This window comes from Salmo salar, chromosome ssa18 (assembly GCF_905237065.1).
Source record: "Salmo salar chromosome ssa18, Ssal_v3.1, whole genome shotgun sequence".
NCBI lineage: Eukaryota > Metazoa > Chordata > Actinopteri > Salmoniformes > Salmonidae > Salmo > Salmo salar.
Window position 1 is genome coordinate 61,377,219 of NC_059459.1, and position 18,435 is coordinate 61,395,653.

General features: G+C 43.8%; 1 protein-coding gene across 3 annotated transcripts in view; it reads left to right on the plus strand.

The window, feature by feature from the left end:
• Positions 1-18,435, plus strand: part of LOC106577622 (inactive ubiquitin carboxyl-terminal hydrolase 53) — a 61,603-nt gene that overhangs the window by 34,434 nt on the left and 8,734 nt on the right. For all 3 annotated transcript variants that reach the window (XM_014155839.2, XM_014155840.2, XM_014155841.2), the window contains exons 10-14: positions 1,990-2,158; positions 4,089-4,253; positions 5,324-5,470; positions 13,231-14,029; positions 15,269-15,324. In XM_014155839.2, the coding sequence (XP_014011314.2) occupies positions 1,990-2,158; positions 4,089-4,253; positions 5,324-5,470; positions 13,231-14,029; positions 15,269-15,324 (1,336 nt within the window). The remainder of the gene's footprint in view (positions 1-1,989; positions 2,159-4,088; positions 4,254-5,323; positions 5,471-13,230; positions 14,030-15,268; positions 15,325-18,435) is intronic.

Here is an 18,435-nt window from a genome sequence, read left to right on the forward strand (position 1 = left end):
TCTTTTTATTTTATTTTCATTTTAGTTCATGAAACATGGGACCAACACTTTACATGTTGCGTGTATATTTTTGTTCAGTGTAAATCAAAACTAGACGTTGAACTGACGTCTGTGCCCAGTGGGACACTTTTTTTCCCCCTTCATTTTAGTCGTTTAGCAGACACTTTTGTCCAGAGTGACTTACAAATAGTGCATTCATCTTAAGATGGCTAGGTGAGACAACCACACATCACAGTCGTAGTTAGTACATTTTTCCTCAAAGTAGCTATAAACAAAGTCAGAGCTTGTAAGAAAGGATAAGTGTTAGTTCAAGAAAGGCAAAGGTGTTAGTTTTAATAATTATTTTTGTGCGGGGGAGAGACACGCGTTCACAAGTACACACACGTTCACAAGTACACACACACACTCAAGTGTACGCGCACACACAGCAGCAGCACTTGTACAGTAGTAGTGTACTAGGGTTTCCCAATGGTAACTATTAAAGCAATTAATTGCATCATCAGTCATCCACAGTTGAGATACACTGTTTAGTGGACTTTTTGGATATATTGAAATGACTCGTGGTTGGAATTGGTCTTTTTCGTGCGCATGACTGTGTGAGCGCGTGCATAAGTGAGTGTGCTAATGAACGGCACAGTGTCCAGTGCATTTGACTGGACTGCGGTGCAGGGGCTGGCTGGCTCCGAGTCAATCCATCAGCAGCTTATGCAGTGTGTGCACTTCAGCCCTACTGGGACGGAGGGCTACAGTACAGCACTCTTAGCCAGCTAAATAACACTCCATATACCTGCTGTATTGCTCCTCATTCTCTCACTGCCTCACACCAAGTGACGAGCAGACATGCCCTACAGTTTATGGATAGCTTTTAAAACTTCCACTATATTTATATTTTACAGGTTGTGTTTTGTTGACTATCATTCTTGTCATTCCATTCTTTTTTTAATGTATTGTTGCAGTAGTGGTTCAGTGTTTCTCCTATATATTTTTTTTGTGTGTTTTGTCCCAGGCAAGGATAAGTTTTCACCATCAAAATGTCAACTCAAAGCGACCTCTTCCAACCTTTGTTTCTCCATCCTTTTTTCTTCCCTTCATTTTGCTTTCCTTTCTTGTTCTTTCTCTTCCCTCTTTATTCTCTCTCTTCCTCTTTCACTGTGTCTTACCTTCTGCTCCTCTCTCCCCCTTCGTTCATTTGGTTAATTAGGGAGCACACTAGCATCTGTTAGCCTCCAGTCTGCCTCTGTGGCATTTTCTAGCGAGGCACACACCTAGCCCAGCTCAGCTAATGTGATTGTGAGACTTCGCTTCAGTGCATATTTTTCACTTAAGATCCAGGACAAAGGGAAAATGTGCATTCGCAGTGTACAACAATGCCTCCTTGGCCAATCAGAGTTTTGTGTGGAATTAGAAAAGTAAAATTAATCTCTGAACAGTTGGTGATAAGCTTGGATCCAATTGCGCTTCTTCTGGTCTATGGTCACTACATGTTTTGGGGTAGCGGTACAAAGAACGTCACAGAAAGCATTGTGTCAAAATCTATTTGTTTGTTTTGTTTGTGCGCTATGCATGTGTCTCATTTTTAACAATGCATTCGACATTACTTGCAGCGGAGTATTCCTTAGAGCCCAACCGCTTGAAGTGTGTCAACCATTTTGAACGAGGCAGTGTTTTCTGAAAGGTGTACACAGATCAGAGCTAGGGTTTGGGTACCTTCAGTTTTAAATGTAGATTTTGGCAACTGGTGCTCATCAAATACAGGAGCTTCAAAAGTAGTAATGTATATTGTCACTAAAGAACACATCTTCTGAAAAGACCTCTCAGGGTAATGAGATGAGGAAACTGGTTGCTGCCAGTAAGACGAAGGTGACTTCTTGTCACATTGGGAAAATTCCAGTTTGTGTGTATGTGTGGTACACAGACAAACAGCCTTCCAGAAGTGTACACACACACACACACACTATTGACCTCTATATCTCACCTCCTCTATCCTAGATTGGGACCCGGTGGAAAGACGTGGCCACCAAATGCATTAAAGGCCACTTCCAGCCCCTCCTCCTATTCTACTCCAACCCAGACGGCAGCGCCATCTCCGTAGACGACGCCTCGCGCCAGAACTGCGATCACTCCCGCTACAAGGCTCCCGTCAATGGAGACGTCCAAGGTATACAAGACATCGGACAAAAGGACATTCTCTTTTCGTTCCTTTTATGGGAAGAACTACACAACTAACCCTAGAGTCATGGAACTTTCCAGCACGTTGAGGGGAATAACTGCTTTCAATTTGCAAATCAAAATCATGCAGAAATAGTTTTTTTCCAGAATGCCAAGTCAATCATTTTTCATGTTGTCATCAAACCAAGATGTGCTTTTGCGATGCAGATGCAGTCTATCTAATGATCTTTGACTTGCGACAACCTGACACCAAAATGTGTTCTTGGTCTAGGTCTTTTGGAGACCAGATTAAAACTGTCCCCCTTTCCAAAGTGGTTAAACCACCATTCCTCAGCTTCACCTGTGCCAATTCCAAGGAACCACATACCACGTTTATAATTCATAGTTTCTTTTAATTCAAGCTTAACAAGGGGGTGCTATATTTAAGTCGTGCAGTAAATTCACAGTCAATATGTTCTTTTAAAAGTAGAGTTCTGCAGCACCAGCCATTTGGAAGTAATGTCAGCAAGTGTTGCCAATGGTGTGACGGTGGTTAACTTTTTTTTATTTTGACGGCGTGTGCTGAAATGCACACTTAACCAAATGACTGCCACTGCCACAGAGCAGTGGTTCTTAAAGTTTTGACCAGAACTTACTTTAAATATTTTGGTCAAACCGTGAGCCCCCTGCCAGACGCACATGAATAGCTTTTTATTAAGTGTCAGCCCCACCTCATTCAGTTTGAGTGAGAATCGTAAAAAGAAAAGTTGAGCTACTGTACACGTTGCAGTGTGGACAAAAAAGTGATGGGGTCAATTGGGTCTGTTCGGGATGCAATTTTGGTGTCTTTTGAAGTCTCACCATGCATTTGACATTTATGTCAAGTGTCTAGACTGTGGATGACCAGAAAAGACCTATCAACTGAAGTGACTATAACTCTACAAATACGTGCTGCACTTTAAAACAAGTTTGTGTGCCATCACTTCAGTTGGATTTAGGGTTGGAAAATGTCCTGCTTATTGCCTCCTGATTACAGGAATATTCCACTGGGATTTCTGGAAAAGCTGTGAATTTTGGGATAGCTGTCAGATTTGAGCAATTCTAGTTGGATTAATGTTTAAGGGTATTAGCTAACGGTGTTCCAACTGATCAATACTTGATTTGAAACCGAACGACTAAAGTTCATGAGCAGAAGGCCTTTTTTTATTTGTATTTATTTAAAAAATTGTTAACCTTTATTTAACTAGGCAAGCCAGTTAAGAGCAAATTCTTATTTACAATGACGGCCTATACCGGCCAAACCCGGGCCAATTGTGAGCCGCCCTATGGGACTCCCAATCACGGCCGGTTGTGATACAGCCTGGATTCGAACCAGGGTGTCTGTAGTGACGCCTCTAGCACTGAGATGCAGTGCCTTAGACCCCTGTGCCACTCGGGTGCCCACTTCTTTTTTCGTATGATTTATTTATTTCTGACGTCAACCTCAACCATAATACTCATTGCAGTTGGCAATGGCAGGAAGTTGTTGATGACAACAGCTGAACATTTCTTTGTGGGGATTTAAAACCTTTTGGATATGTTTGGTGTGGGGTTTATCCCCCTTAATGATCCTCCCTCTAACTCGCTGAGCTGGCCTCGCCCCAGGTCGTCACATTGCCATGTTGCCTTCAGAGGCAGCGCAGTGTTACAGACGAGCTTAAGAAGAAAGAGCAACCATTTTTATTTTTGAATTGTCATCAATTTCAGTTATCACACATTTTGTTAACTGGGTAGCGCTCCACTTTTTTGTATTTATTTTTAATTATTGGGGATATTTGGGGAATTTACTGAAAAGCTAATGGCATTAAATTACATAATACCTATGAATTGCTTTTTTGGGATTGATAAAATTGATCCCAACCCTGATTTTTCTCACTCTCTTCTCCTTTCCGACCACCCAGCGCCTGAGCCTACAGTTCCAGGCCCCAAGAAGCTGGACCTGACCAGGGAGAACCTGAATGCCCTGCTGGGCCTTGGCGGTTTGAAACAGAAGAGCCAGAACCCCTCTACCCATAGTTCCCCCTTTACCAGGGACAGCGGCCAGACTAGCGGGGGCCGAGGACCAGGTACGACACTTGGGGTTGGGGGGTGGGAGAGAGAGAGGGAGGGATGGGTATTTTTACATACAGGCTCTGGTCAAAAGTAGAGCACAATATAGGAAATAGGGTGCCATTTGCGATTCAGCCATAGTTATTATTGCACATTCCTTTGTTATTGCGGAGCATGGCGTAATATCTGCCCTTGTTTTGGTCCCCCTTTGTTGTTACTCCCTGCTTAAAGCCAGCAGCTCAACTGTACAATGTGTTTTGACTGTTTTCTATCCCCCAGCAATGGAAAATGTTACCAGTAGCTCAGGATTTTGAGAACAGCAAATCCACTCTGAATGACTGACAACAATAGCAGTCAAGTACCTTGTGGGAAAAGAGATGAATTGTCCTCACAACACTTAATTCAGGCAATGGAGTGACTGCAATGTGCATGCCGTAAGACCAAATTCTCTTATCATTGATTTCAAATTGGAGGCCTATATCTTGGAGAGCTGGGAATGATCATGACTCATATTCACAGAGAACTTGTTCTAGCACATTCTTTGTGCTACAGAGGGTGGGTTTGAAATGACCGCAGTGCATAGTTCTAGTTCTATCCGTCGTCTCTGACTTTCTCCTACATGGCGAGAGATAAGACTCAGAAGGAGAGGGAAATGGTTTCTGCAGCTCCACGGGTTCCACCTCGTTGCATTTCCCCTCACCCAGCAGACAAGCCCACCGTATACATTAGCACATTGGTCGGCCCTAAAGTTCCCCCCACTCTCCCTCCTTTACACACTCCGCACTGTTCAATGCGTCCAGGGGTCTAGTCGGGATAGAGGGGAGTGGGGTAGAGGAGGGATGGAGGGTGTGGAAGATGGAGAGGGAGTTGGGGTGGCCTAAGTTACTATAGTTTTGTCTCTCTTCTTCTATTGGGCTTTAGAAGGAGAAAGAAAGTTCCCACTTGCGTGTTTGACTTGCTACACATTCTTTTTGCTGTGTTTCTGCCCCTTGTATTGTCTATTGGAATTTAAGTCACTCAATCAGTTTCTCAAAATTACTGAAATGGAATGTGTTACATAATATGTTTCTTTCTTCCCGTCTTGCAGTGACACTGGGCACCAGTGATCCTAAGAGCCGTCTGAAGGACATCTCCAGAGAAGTGGCCCAGAAGGCAGGGGAAGTCCGGGGGATGCACCCCTCCAGGAGAGACCAGGACAAGATAGAGAGGAGGAGACAGGATGCCCACTACAGAGGTGTGGAACTACGCACAGGCACACTCTCTCTCTCTCACTCTCTCACACAACACACACACACACACACACACACACACACACACACACACACACAGATTTACATGCGCACACACATAAAGAGAGAAAAAATTAAATTAAAGATATGAAACAATACATCACATACCATGCATATACACACACACAGACACACACAGACAGACACACACACACACACACACACACACACACACACACACACAGACACACAGACAGACCAATGAAAAGACAAGATAACCCTTGACACAATGGTGTACACAATGCACACGCAACCCACCATTATCAACATGCATAACATCAATCACCTGACCAACACAAACGACTAGCATTTCACTGTACTGGCCCTTACATAATCAACCAGGCAGGGTGGTTTGGGAGCATTGTGTCAGGATAAGGATTAGAACTCTGACATCTGTTCAAGCCTGCCCTCATCACCCCCCCAATTTTAATCTCTAACCCTCTGTCATATTTCTCTCACCTATCCTGTCTTTTAATTTCTCTGAACACCAAAGGGGTAGAAACTAGGGGCAAGGTGCTAGGAACTGAAAATGAACTAGCCTCCAAATCCACCATGAATCCACAGCGGCCCTGTTAGCACCAGGCTCACGTCCATTTATGATTGAATGCGCCAGGCTAACAGAGGCTAGCGTCATGCCCGTGATGAATGGCGAGACTGGAAGTGACACTATAGTTGATGTAGGTGGAATAAATCCATCTCTAGTGCTGCTCGTGCTCAGGCTAGCGCTCCACTAAAAAGCTGACCTCAAAGCTACTGGACATACTTGGAAAAAGAGAAGCATAAGAAAGTTAGCATTCGAGTCAGATAGGAGGTGTGGATGTCAATGGGAGACATTGGCTTCATCATAAATGGCACCCTATTCTCGATATAGTGCACTATTTATGAACACAGGTTTTTGGTAAAATGTAGTGCACTATGTAGGAAACATAGGAGTTAGTGTTACCAGAACACATTACCCAGTTTTCATCTAGCATAGTGTAACTGTTGACTTTTAACTTCCAACCCGAAAAGACAAACGTGCTGTGTTTTCATCACAGGCATAGTTAAACCATCTCTGTCGCCACACACACACACACACACACACACACACACACACACACACACACACACACACACACACACACACACAGCTAACAGAAACTCTTACACAAATTCACTCACAGGCACACACACACACAAAATCACACATGAGTCTCACACACACGCCATGTGAACAGTTATGTTCGAGGTGATTTAACTCTCGCACGCCCCGTCAGCAGAATCCATCTCTGTAGCGACTCCATCTCTCAGGAGAGGTTACATCTAAGGCACTGTGGAATATAACTTCACATAACTTTCTCTGAACACCTGAGACTCAGTGCAGGCCTCAATCCTAGATCACACACCCTGTCACGTTATTAATGAATATTAATATGGTGATTTAGGAGACACTTTTATCCAAACGTATTTTCAGTTATAAAACATACACACACGTACTGGACTGGACTGGACTGGACTGGACGTGTGTGTGTGTGTGTGGGTGTGGGAATCAAACCCACAACCCTGATGTTGAAAGAACAATGCTCCATCCAACAGAGCCATTGGAATCATTAGAAGAGCATATTTTTCACAAGTAAAGCTTTAACAGTGTCTCTTTTTCTCATTTGACATATGTAGCCCAAAATGTGTTACATGGACCCAGCTGGTCCACGATTACACCAATTATACCACGGGCTATTGCATACTGCACACCTTGTTTTGTGGTACAAACACTTTTAGGGCTTAAAAATATTTCATCCTCTTCCATTAAAAAGTGCTAGTCAATTGTTTCTATTCAGATTTTCTTTTAAATATTCCCAAGAGAAATCAAATTTGATAGAGGTAGTACTGTATGTATAGTAGCTTCATGTTCTATTAGTTGTGGATACAGCGAGGGTACAAGTGTCATCCAGTATAGAAATAAGAGAGCTTGTGTGTGCGTGTGCCCCGCGGTCATATCTTTCGAAAGTGGCGGGCATGACTCGGTGTCCTTGAAAGACAACCACACACGCATACAAACACTTTGTCCTCTCAATCATGCACATCTCCAGGCCACAGACTCATCAGTTCAAGGAGTCATGGACAGCCAGCAGGGAATACACACACACACACACACACACACACACACACACACACACACACACACACACACACACACACACACACACACACACCATTCATCAATAATATCTTCACAGACGTCACAACGTCAGGTCACTTCCCCTACTGCTACACCACAGAGACACATACAGCCTCCCGGCGTCCATTATTTACACCTTCCTCTTGTCTACAGACGTACAGTACCAGTCAAAAGTTTGTACACACCTACTCATTCAAGGGCTTTTCTTTATTTTTACTATTTTCTACATTGTAGAATAATAGTAAAGACGTCAAAACTATAAAATAACACATGTAGTAACCCAAAAAGTTTTAAACAAATCAAAATATATTTGAGATTCTTCAAAGTAGCCACCCTTTGCCTTGATGACAGCTTTGCACACTCTTGGCATTCTCTCAACCAGCTTCACCTGGAGTGGTTTTCCAACAGTCTTGATGGAGTTTCCAAATATGCTGAGCACTTGTTGGCTGCTTTTCGTTCACTCTGCGGTCTAACTCATCCCAAACCATCTTAATTGGGTTGAGGTCAGGTGATTGTGTAGGCCAGGTCATCTGATGCAGCACTCCATCAAATCAAACTTTATTTGTCATATGCGCCGCATATTTCAAGTGTAGACCTTACCGTGAAATGCTTACTTACAAGCCCTTAACCAACAGTGCAGTTCAAGAAGAGTTAAGAAAATATTTCCCAACTAAAGTAAAAAATTACCAAAAGTAACTCCATAACAATAACGAGGCTATATACAGGGGGTACCAAGTCAGTGTGCGGGGGTACAGGTTAGAGGTAATTTGTACATGTAGGTAGGGGTGAAGTGACTATGCAGAGATAATAAACAGCGAGTAGCTGCAGTGTACAAAACAAATGGAGGGGGGTCCTAGACTTGGCGCTCCGGTACCGCTTGCCGTGCGGTAGCAGAGAACATTCTATGACTTGGGTGAGTCTCTGATAATTTTATGGGCCTTCCTCTGACACCACCTATTATATAGGTCCTGGATTGCAGGAAGCTTGGCCCCAGTGATGTACTGGGCCTTACGCACTACCCTCTGTAGTGCCTTACGGTCAGATGCCGAGCAGTTGCCATACCAGGCGGTGATGCAACTGATCAGGATGCTCTGGATGGTGTAGCTGTATAACTTGTTGAGGATCTGGGGAACCCTGCCAAATCTTTTCAGTCTCCTGAGGGGGAAAAGGTGTTGTCGTGCCCTCTTTTTCAGGAGAAAAGGTGTTGTCGTGCCCTCTTCATGACTGTCTTGGTGTGTTTGGACCATGATAGATTGTTGTTGATGTGGACACCAAGGAACTTGAAACTCTTGACCCGCTCCACTACAGCCTCGTTGATGTTAATGGGGGCCTGTTCGGCCTGCCTTTTCCTGTAGTCCACGATCAGCTCCTTTTATGTTGCTCACATTGAGGGAGAGGTTGTTGTCCTTGCACCACACTGCCAGTTCTCTGACCTCCCTATAGGCTGTCTCATCGTTGCCGGTGATCAGGCCTACCACTGTTGTGTCGTCAGCAAACATAATGATTTTGTTGGAGTCGTGTTTGGCCATGCAGACGTGGGTGAACAGGGAGTACAGGAGGGGACTAAGTACACTCCCCTGAGGGGCCCCTTTGTTGAGGATCAGCGTGGCAGACGTGTTGCTGCCTACCCTTACCACCTGGGAGCGGCCCGTCTGGAAGTACAGGATCCAGTTGCAGAGGTAGGTGTTTAGTCCCAGGATCCTTAGCTTAGTGATGAGCTTCGTGGGCACTATGGTGTTGAACACTGAGCTGTAGTCAATGAACAGCATTCTCACATAGGTATTCCTTTTGTCCAGGTGGGAAAGGGTAGTGTGGAGGGCGATTGAGATTGCGTGATCTGTTGGGGCGGTACGCGAATTGGAGTGGGTTTAGGGTATCTGGTAGGATGCTGTTGATGGGAGCCATGACCAGCCTTTCAAAGCACTTCATGGCTACCGACGTGAGTGCTACGGGGCAGTAATCATTTAGGCAGGTTGGTTACCTTCGCTTCCTTGGGCACAGGGACTATGGTGGTCTGCTTGAAACATGTAAGTATTACAGACTCAGTCAGGGAGAGGTTGAAAATGTCAGTGAAGATACTTGCAAGTTGGTCTGCGTATGCTTTGAGTACACATCCTGGTAATCCATCTGGCCCCACGGCTTTGTGAATGTTGACCTGTTTTAAGGTCTTGCTCACCTCGGCTACCGACAGCGTTTTCACACAGTCCTCCAGAACAGCTGGTGCTCTCGTGCATGCTTCAGTGTTGCTTGCCTCGAAGTGAGCATAAAAGGCATTTAGCTCGTCTGGTAGGCTCGCGTCACTGAGCAGCTCACGTCTGTGTTTCCCTTTGTAGTCTGTAATAGTTTTCAAGCCCTGCCACATCCGACAAGTGTCAAGAGGTCAATCTTAATCCTGTATTGACGCTTTACTTGTTTTATGGTTCGTCGGAGGGCATAGCGGGATTTCTTATAGGCGTGGAGTGTCCTGCTCCTTGAAGTGTTAGCCTTTAGCTCGATGCAGATGTTGCCTGTAATCCATGGCTTCTGGTTGGGATATGTACGTACGGTCACTGTAGGGTTGAATTCGTTGATGCACTTATTGATGAAGCCGATGACTGAGGTGGAATACTGCTCAATGCCATTGGATGAATCCCGGAACATATTCCAGTATGTGCTAGCAAAAGAGTCCTGTAGCATCCGCGTCATCTGACCACTTTCGTATTGAGTGAGTCACTGGTACTTCCTGCTTTAGTTTTTGCTTGTAAGCAGGAATCCGGAGAATCTAATTATTGTCAGATTTTCCAAATGGAGGGCGGGGAAGAGCTTTGTATGCATCTTTGTGTGTGGAGTAAAGGTGGTCTAGAGTTTGTTTTTTTCCCTCTGGTTGCACGTGACATGCTGGTAAAAATTTAGCAAAACTGATTTAAGTTTGCCTGCATTAAAGTCCCCGGCCACTAGGAGCGCCACTTTTGGGTGAGCATTTTCTTGTTTGCTTATGGCCTTACAGAGTTAGTTGAGTGTGGTTTTAATATAGATGAGAACTCTCTTGGTAGATAGTGTGGTCTACAGCTTATCATAAGATACTCTACCTCAGGCGAGCAATACCTCGAGACTTCTTTAATTTTAGACATCATGCACCAGCTGTTATTGACAAAAAGACACACACCCCCACCCCTCGTCTTGCCAGACGTAGCTTCTCTGTTCTGCTGGTGCATTGAAAATCCCTCCAGCTCTATGTTATCCGTGTCGTTGCTCATCCACGACTCGGTGAAACCTAAGATATTACAGTTTTTAATGTCCCGTTGGTAGGATAATTTTAGATCATCAATTTTATTTATTGCATGTTAGCAAGTAGAATTGATGGTAGTGGGAGTTTACTCGCTTGCCTACAGATTCTCAAAAGGCAGCCTGATCTGCGTCATCTTTTCTTCCATCTTTTGTTCACGCAAATTAATCTGGACCTGTTCGCGGGAGAGCAGTATATCTTTCTCGTCGGACTCGTTAAAGGAAAAAGCTTCTTCCAGTTCGTGGTGAGTAATCCCAGTTCAGAAGTTATTTTCAATCATAAGAGACGGTAGCAGCAACATTGTGTACAAAATAAGTTTAAAACCAAAAAGTTACAAACGATGCAAAAAAACCGAACAAAATAGCACAATTGGTTACGGGCATGTAAAATGTCAGCCATGCTCTTTGGCGCCATCTTACTAAAAAATCATTCTCCTTCTTGGTCAAATAGCCCTTACCCAGCTTGCAGGTGTGTTGGGTCATTGTCCTGTTGAAAAACAGATGATAGTCCCACTAAGCGCAAACCAGGTGGGATGGCGTATCGCTGCAGAATGCTGTGGTAGCCATGCTAGTTAAGTGTGCCTTGAATTCTAAATAAATCGCTGACAGTATCACCAGCAAAGCACCATCCCACCACCTCCATGCTTCACGGTGGGAACCACACATGCGGAGATCATCCGTTCATCTACTCTACGTCTCACAAAGACACGGCGGTTTAACCAAAAATCTCAAATTTTGACTCATCAGACCAAAGGACAGATTTCCAACAGTCTAATGTCCATTGCTCATGTTTCTTGGCCCAAGCAAGTCTCTTCTTCTTGTTGGTGTTCTTTAGTAGTGGTTTCTTTTCAGCAATTCCACCATGAAGGCCTGATTCACGCAGTCTCCCCTGAACAGTTGATGTTGTCTGTTACTTGAACTCTGAAGCATTTATTTGGGCTGCAATCTGAGACTGGCAACTCTAATGAACTTGTCCTCTGCAGCAGAGGTAACTCTGGGTCTTCCTTTCCTGTGGCGGTCCTAATTAGAGCCAGTTTCATCATAGCGCTTGATGGTTTTTGCAACTGCACTTGAAGAACTTTCAAAGTTCTTTACATTTTCACATTGACAGACCTTCATGTCTCAAAGTAATGATGGACTTTCATTTCTCTTTGCTTGTTTGAGCTGTTATTGCCATAATATGGACTTGGTCTTTTACCAAATAGGGCTGTATTCTACCCCTACCTTGTCACAACACAACTGATTGGCTCAAACGCATTAAGGAAAGAAATTCCAATAATTTACTTTTTACAAGGCACTCCTGTTAATTGAAATGCATTCCAGGTGACTACCTCATGAAGCTGGTTGAGAGAATGCCAAGAGCGTGCAAAGCTATCATCAAGGCAAAGGGTGGCTTCTTTGAAGAATATCAAATATAAAATAGATTTGGATTTGTTTAACACTTTAAAAAAAAATTTTTTGATTTTTTTGATGTGTTCACTATTATTCTACCATGTAGAAAATAGTAAAAATAAAGAAAACCCATTGAATGAGTAAGTGTGTCCAAACTTTTGACTGGTACTGTATGTCCCTACAGTGAACTTCACCACGACCCCATTGTTCACATCCCACACTACGCCCCTGCTGTCTTCCTTAGCAAACCCTGTGTCTTGGGTTGGAATGGCATTGAAAGTCAGTTGCTGCACTTGGCAACGTGTCACAATCTACTGGCATTTGGCATTACAGGCGGCAGTTTGGATACTACGCCAGCTTGAGTGCAATGTTGGAATCAGAATTAGCCCTGCAAAAAAAAGTGACTTTCCTAGCGACCTCAACCAGAAAAGGTTATTTGGACCATTAAACCACCCACTTCTCTCCTCCCACCCTACTTTGGCCTCAGATTAATTGATAGGGTTTTGTTTGCCTCATCTTTTCAGTCAAGCCTTGGTGTAATGTCGCCCAATGTGTTTATTTTTTCCCATTTTGTAAGAAAAACATAAGATAATTTCATGTCATATAGAATAATAACTTCTTGCAATGAAGCTCCAAATAGGTTTTGCTAGACGCTTTCTACCTCATTCTAGCCTACAAGAACGGAAAGCAGCTTAATAAGCTCTAGGGTAAATTATCTTGATCGTTTTTTCCTTCATATATGTACAGCAAAATCTGTAGAAAAAGCTTTTCCACATCCTTTTAAGTAGCAGACGTACCTCTAGGACAATGTCCTTACAAAACATGTACCCACACAATGCACATATCCTCCTAAACCACTTGAACAAATTCTCATAAAATCCTTTCATTCAGATCCAATCCCAGAGAGGTACTCACGCTCCGCCTCCCCACCGGAGAATGGCTTCAAGCAGTACCTGGATACGCACCTGTATGCCAGCCAGGGCAAAGGACCCACCAAGACAGAGAGGACGCCCCACTTTGGCGGCAGGTCCTCCTCACACGAGGGGCCTCCTCGCTCCCACTCCAGGGTCCAAGTACAACCAGCCCCTTCCAGCAGTAGGGGTTTCGGTGGCGGCCATTACAGCCGGAGACTGGAGCAGCTCTCCAACGGCTATGACACAGACAGCAGTCGGGAGGGCAGCCGTAATGATAGCTCCAGCAGCAGCAGTAGTAGCAGCAGGCCCAGTCGGCCATGGAAGCCCATGCGTGAGGTGCTAAACGTGGATAGTGTGATAAGCGGTGGTGGTGGAGGGGGTCACGAGCGCCGGCAGCACAGCCCCCACCGGAGACCTTCCAGCCAGGAGAGGACGCCACCCCCCAACGAAAAAGACAGGGACCGGGACTTCACATGGGGTGGGCGTGAAGAGCACAAGCCCAAGAGCCTGATGACCATCTATGAGGATGAGCAGCGTCCTGAAACGGGCGGCAGCCGCAGTTCGGTGGAGTCAGAGGGCAAGGACAGGTCAAAGGGCACCACTGTGATGGCGAACACACTAAAGGTGCGCAGCGACAACTGGAAGATCCAGCGCACAGAGTCAGGATACGAGAGCAGCGACCGGCTTAGCAACGGTTCGGCCAACCTGGACTCACCCGTGGTGGAGAACTTTATGTCCAAAGAGCTGAGGCCCATACCTGAAGTACACCTGACAAGGTAAACAGGAGTGTTATTTTCTGTCTCATGTTGTTGTTTCTCTAAGATCATATCATATATCCAACTTCATTCAGTACTAGTTTGTTGATAGACACACCTTGTATTCACTCACTCAAACAGTTCCAAGTCAAACGCTGTCTCTGCCTTCCTCCAGCTATAATCTCTTTGTCACTCGTGTTATGATTCGACTGAGAGTCAAAATCCCTGCCATTTCTGAATAATTAACCGGTGCAAACAACTCATTCTAAAAATAGAGCAAGACATTTTTTACGTAAGTGCACATGGAGCAGAATCTGCCAACGTTATTGTACTAGGGTCATCGTTTGTCGTCTCGGCAGGGTGTCTTGTTTGGCGATGATCCCAACTAGCTGACGACTGCTCTGCTCCCAAGAGGGACAGCCAGTCGATGGCCGAAACAGGTCTAACCAGTGCAAGCCAATGTCTCCTGACAGTGGTGTTTTCATTATAACAACATAGTTAAATATGTTAATTCATCCCGATGTATATAACAAACATTAATATACAATATAAATACATTGCTCAATATGTTGGAGTGAATAATTATCTGTTTTTTGATAAGTCAATATTAAGACTATATGGGTCTTAATGACTAGTATTAAATTAGACATTCTATTGCACTGTTGGAGCTAGGAACATAAGCATTCTGCTGCACTTGCTATAACAAATGCAAGTTTGTGTACACCACCAATAAACTTTGATTTGATAATGACTATATAGAAATCCATGTACAAATCTGTAAGTGAAATCTCACAAAGGCTTTAATATAGATCATCTCTTTAGATCTCTGAACTTCATTGGTAGTTGATTTTAAGAGGCGATAGTGGAACTGTATCTAAACACTGTAGCTATTGTATTGGCATCCTACGATTCAGTGCTCCATTGCTGTTGGGGCACAATAAGTATTGACTTTTCTCAATGTCCTGAATTCATCAATGCACCAACCGAGAAGAGAAATGGATGTGAGCCATACATTTCCCAAAAGAAAAAAGCTGTTTTTGGTGGATTAGTATCGTATTACTCCACAATAAATCATATACAGAACAAAGTAGTGTGGATTTCCGTGTTTACGCTAGCAGTTTAGATCCAACTTAATCTCTTTTAAAAGGTCAGTTGGGGGAAAAACCTGAATGCGGAGAGACACCGTACAAAGGGACATGCATAGAAAGGCCTTTGTCATGTGGCGTCAGCGTTTGACCCTACTCAATTTGTGTATTTCAGGGACCCTTTCTCTCACCGGAGAGGTGACAACATCTTGCACTCCTCCTTCTCCTATGGTAAGTACTACAGGGTAAAGTTTCCCCTAGGTACAGATCTATGATAATCTTCACCTCCCCCAATCCAAACCATAACCATTAGTGGAGAAAATGCAACACACTGATGTTATACTAAGGAAATTGTGTTAAACATTGGGGTTAATCCTTTGTGGAAATTAGCTGTTAGTTGTCCTGCATCCCATGATGTTTTGTGCCAGTTACCTTTCGGGCCTCACTCCTTATTTGTTTTGCTTGTTTGTAAGTTCTCAGAAAAGCCAAAGAATCTGGCAGAATCCTCAATTTACACCCCACCTTGTCATATTGTCCTTTGCCCAAGCATAAACACACAAAAAATATGAAATGAGGCAGCTGTGCTAATTTTGAGTCAATATTTTGGCTACCTGGATGAGCTCTCATCAAGACTAAATGTATTATTGTGTAGACGATGGGGAAAAAATAGGTAGGAAATATATTTTTCTCTCAGTCGCTTAACCCAATGTGTCTGATATGGAGAGAAAATAGACTCTGGTGCGGTCATTATCAGAGAATGATATGTGCTTCGGAAGTTACATTTTTTTGCCCCCGAGACGTTTATTGTGCAGTATAAAGTCTAGAGTTATTAAGAAACACCACTCTGTAATTTCCTTGATTTATGGTCCCATCAGTTGTGCTAAGGTTAGAGCCCAATGGTGGCGATTTGTTATGGAAGTACACGTGGGATTGGTTTGTCATTTACTGGACCGGTCCTTTTCCAGAGCAAAGTTAATGTGTGCTTTGCAGTGCACAGAGAGTTATATGGTGTGTTCTGCCCTGAACAATGCATGTATGAGCCTGAAAAGTGGCAAGGAGAAGGGTGAATATCAATGTATCCGGTATTTTAACACTTAACCCTTAATTTGGAACACTTTTAACACTTACCACCTAGGCACCCTGTTTCAAAGAGAAGTGAAACAAATCTTACAAACTAATCAATAACTCCTGTGTCTGATTGAAGGCAACAAGCTTTTAGTACAACAAACAAATAAATACAAGTCAGGTTTACAACTAGCTATTTTAGCCCCCAGACAAGATAGAGGGAGATTAGTTGATATGAATAGCAGCAGGGGAGCTCACCGCTCGGCCACCCCTCACATACTGTATCTGTTTTTCATCACGTTCCCACTGTCTGAACCATCCATTCCAAGAGAGAAAAATAGATTTGTTTTGTAATGCTCCAATCTACGGCAGCCCTTTTAAACACCCGTCACCGATTCTCAGAATTGACCGTGGAGTTTGTCCTTACAGAGCAGGAATGATGAGCGAGCTCACGGGGGCCTCCCAGCTGTGCCAAGCCGGGCAGAAAATGCCATGACCCGGCCTGTCAGAAGGTGGCATTCACACACACATAAATAAAATGCCATTTTCTGTGGCACCACACTTTTCCCCTCCCCTCCTTTTATTTTGTCCTTTCTTCTCAATAACAACAAATGGGGTGAATGCGAGGTCTCAAACATCAGTGTTTAGAACAGCGGGACGGTGGGTTGGTTTTACGTAAGTCTGGTGAGCTGACTAATCGAAGCGGAAAAGGGTTGTGTTTTATGTCTGGCCTGTGAGCATCTGTGTGTGCAGAGCAGAGCAATCCATGTGGAAACACTCCCTGGCAAGGAAACAAACACTTTTGAAGCCTTGATGTATTTATCACCGCTGCGATTTCTGATCCCCTTAGGTTTTTTTTTTTTCTGGATCTGTCATTTTTAGCAGTTTCATTTAAAACAGTGGGGATCAATTAAATAGTATTTTAATTCCTTCACAATTGTATTAGCTTATTGCACACACAGTAGGCCTGCAAGAAAATCCATTTATTTAATTGTTCTGGCAACACTTTGATTGCTATGTTCTTTGCTTCCGGTGATATATAATCTGTAACAAAATGTCAGATCTTTCCAATTTTCCAACTATTTATATGCTACCTTTTTAGGAAGGCTGACTTGTTGATAACCTGAGTGTTTGATATTTGAGTCACCCTATTTGAGCCAGGGCTGTTGCCTCTACTCCCCGCCATTTGCAAATTGTATTGACAAGCTCCAGCAAATGTTTTTGAATTCAATTTGGCAGGAGTTCAGCTGTGAGCCCGGGCTGCGCTGCAGATTCCAGAGGTCCATTAGAGGCTACAATGCTTTTTAAGATCAAAGCTGGCCAGGATTCAGTACAGACGTAAATAGTAAACACCATTTTATAAACGACAAACCTTTGTTTTGTCTGGATATACTGTTATGTCTACAAACAACAGTCATAAAAGTAGAGAATATGGATGTTATGTCTAGATCTCTTCTGGAACAGCCGTCCAGACTTTGCCCACCTAAATGACAGCGTTACATTGTTTTTGTTACAAAGATGCCAGACAAACCACAGGGTGCTAAAATGTGAGGGCTTCGAAAAGGTCAAGGCTGCTGGGAGATGGGTGGAAAGTCCAGCCACTTCAAACGGCTGTATCCAAGCAGTAAATCATGCCCTCGCTTGATTTACTCCGATTGGCTCCCGTGGTTCCCCAGACGCTTGTCTGGAGGCATAGACACACACTCTGCCGTGCTAATTTCTTGTTTTGCTAGAGTGTTAGCACAACATTGCTAACACTTACTGAATATGCCCTCCCTTCTCCTTCCTCAGAATATCGACCTGTTTCATTCACAATGAAAGCCATATTGTGCAGTGTCAAACTACCCCCAAATGAACACCTACATGCACCAACCTCTGTCACCAAGACACAAACTGTCTCTATTTATTGCTATGTAGGTGTTAATTTGTCTGTGAAAGACGGAATATTTTTAGCAAACAAACAATTTAAAATATTAAAGGGGGATAACTAGTCAGTTGTACAACTGAATGCCTTCAACTGAAATGTGTCTTCCGCGTTTAACCCAACCCCTCTGAATGAAGTTAACGTCGTTGTGTTCAAGCATTTGTGGTGGCGTGTATTAGACTTAAGGCATGCCTTTGTGTGTGTGCGCCCGCTGCTTTTGAGAGCACGCCTTGGCTCTGCTGCCTCAGCCTGTTTAGATGGAAAGAGTGCCTTTGGCTCCCAATGGGTAACCAAGCACAACCAAAGCATTTCCATGTTCTCAAAAGCTTAATAGGACTCTTCTGCATATTAAT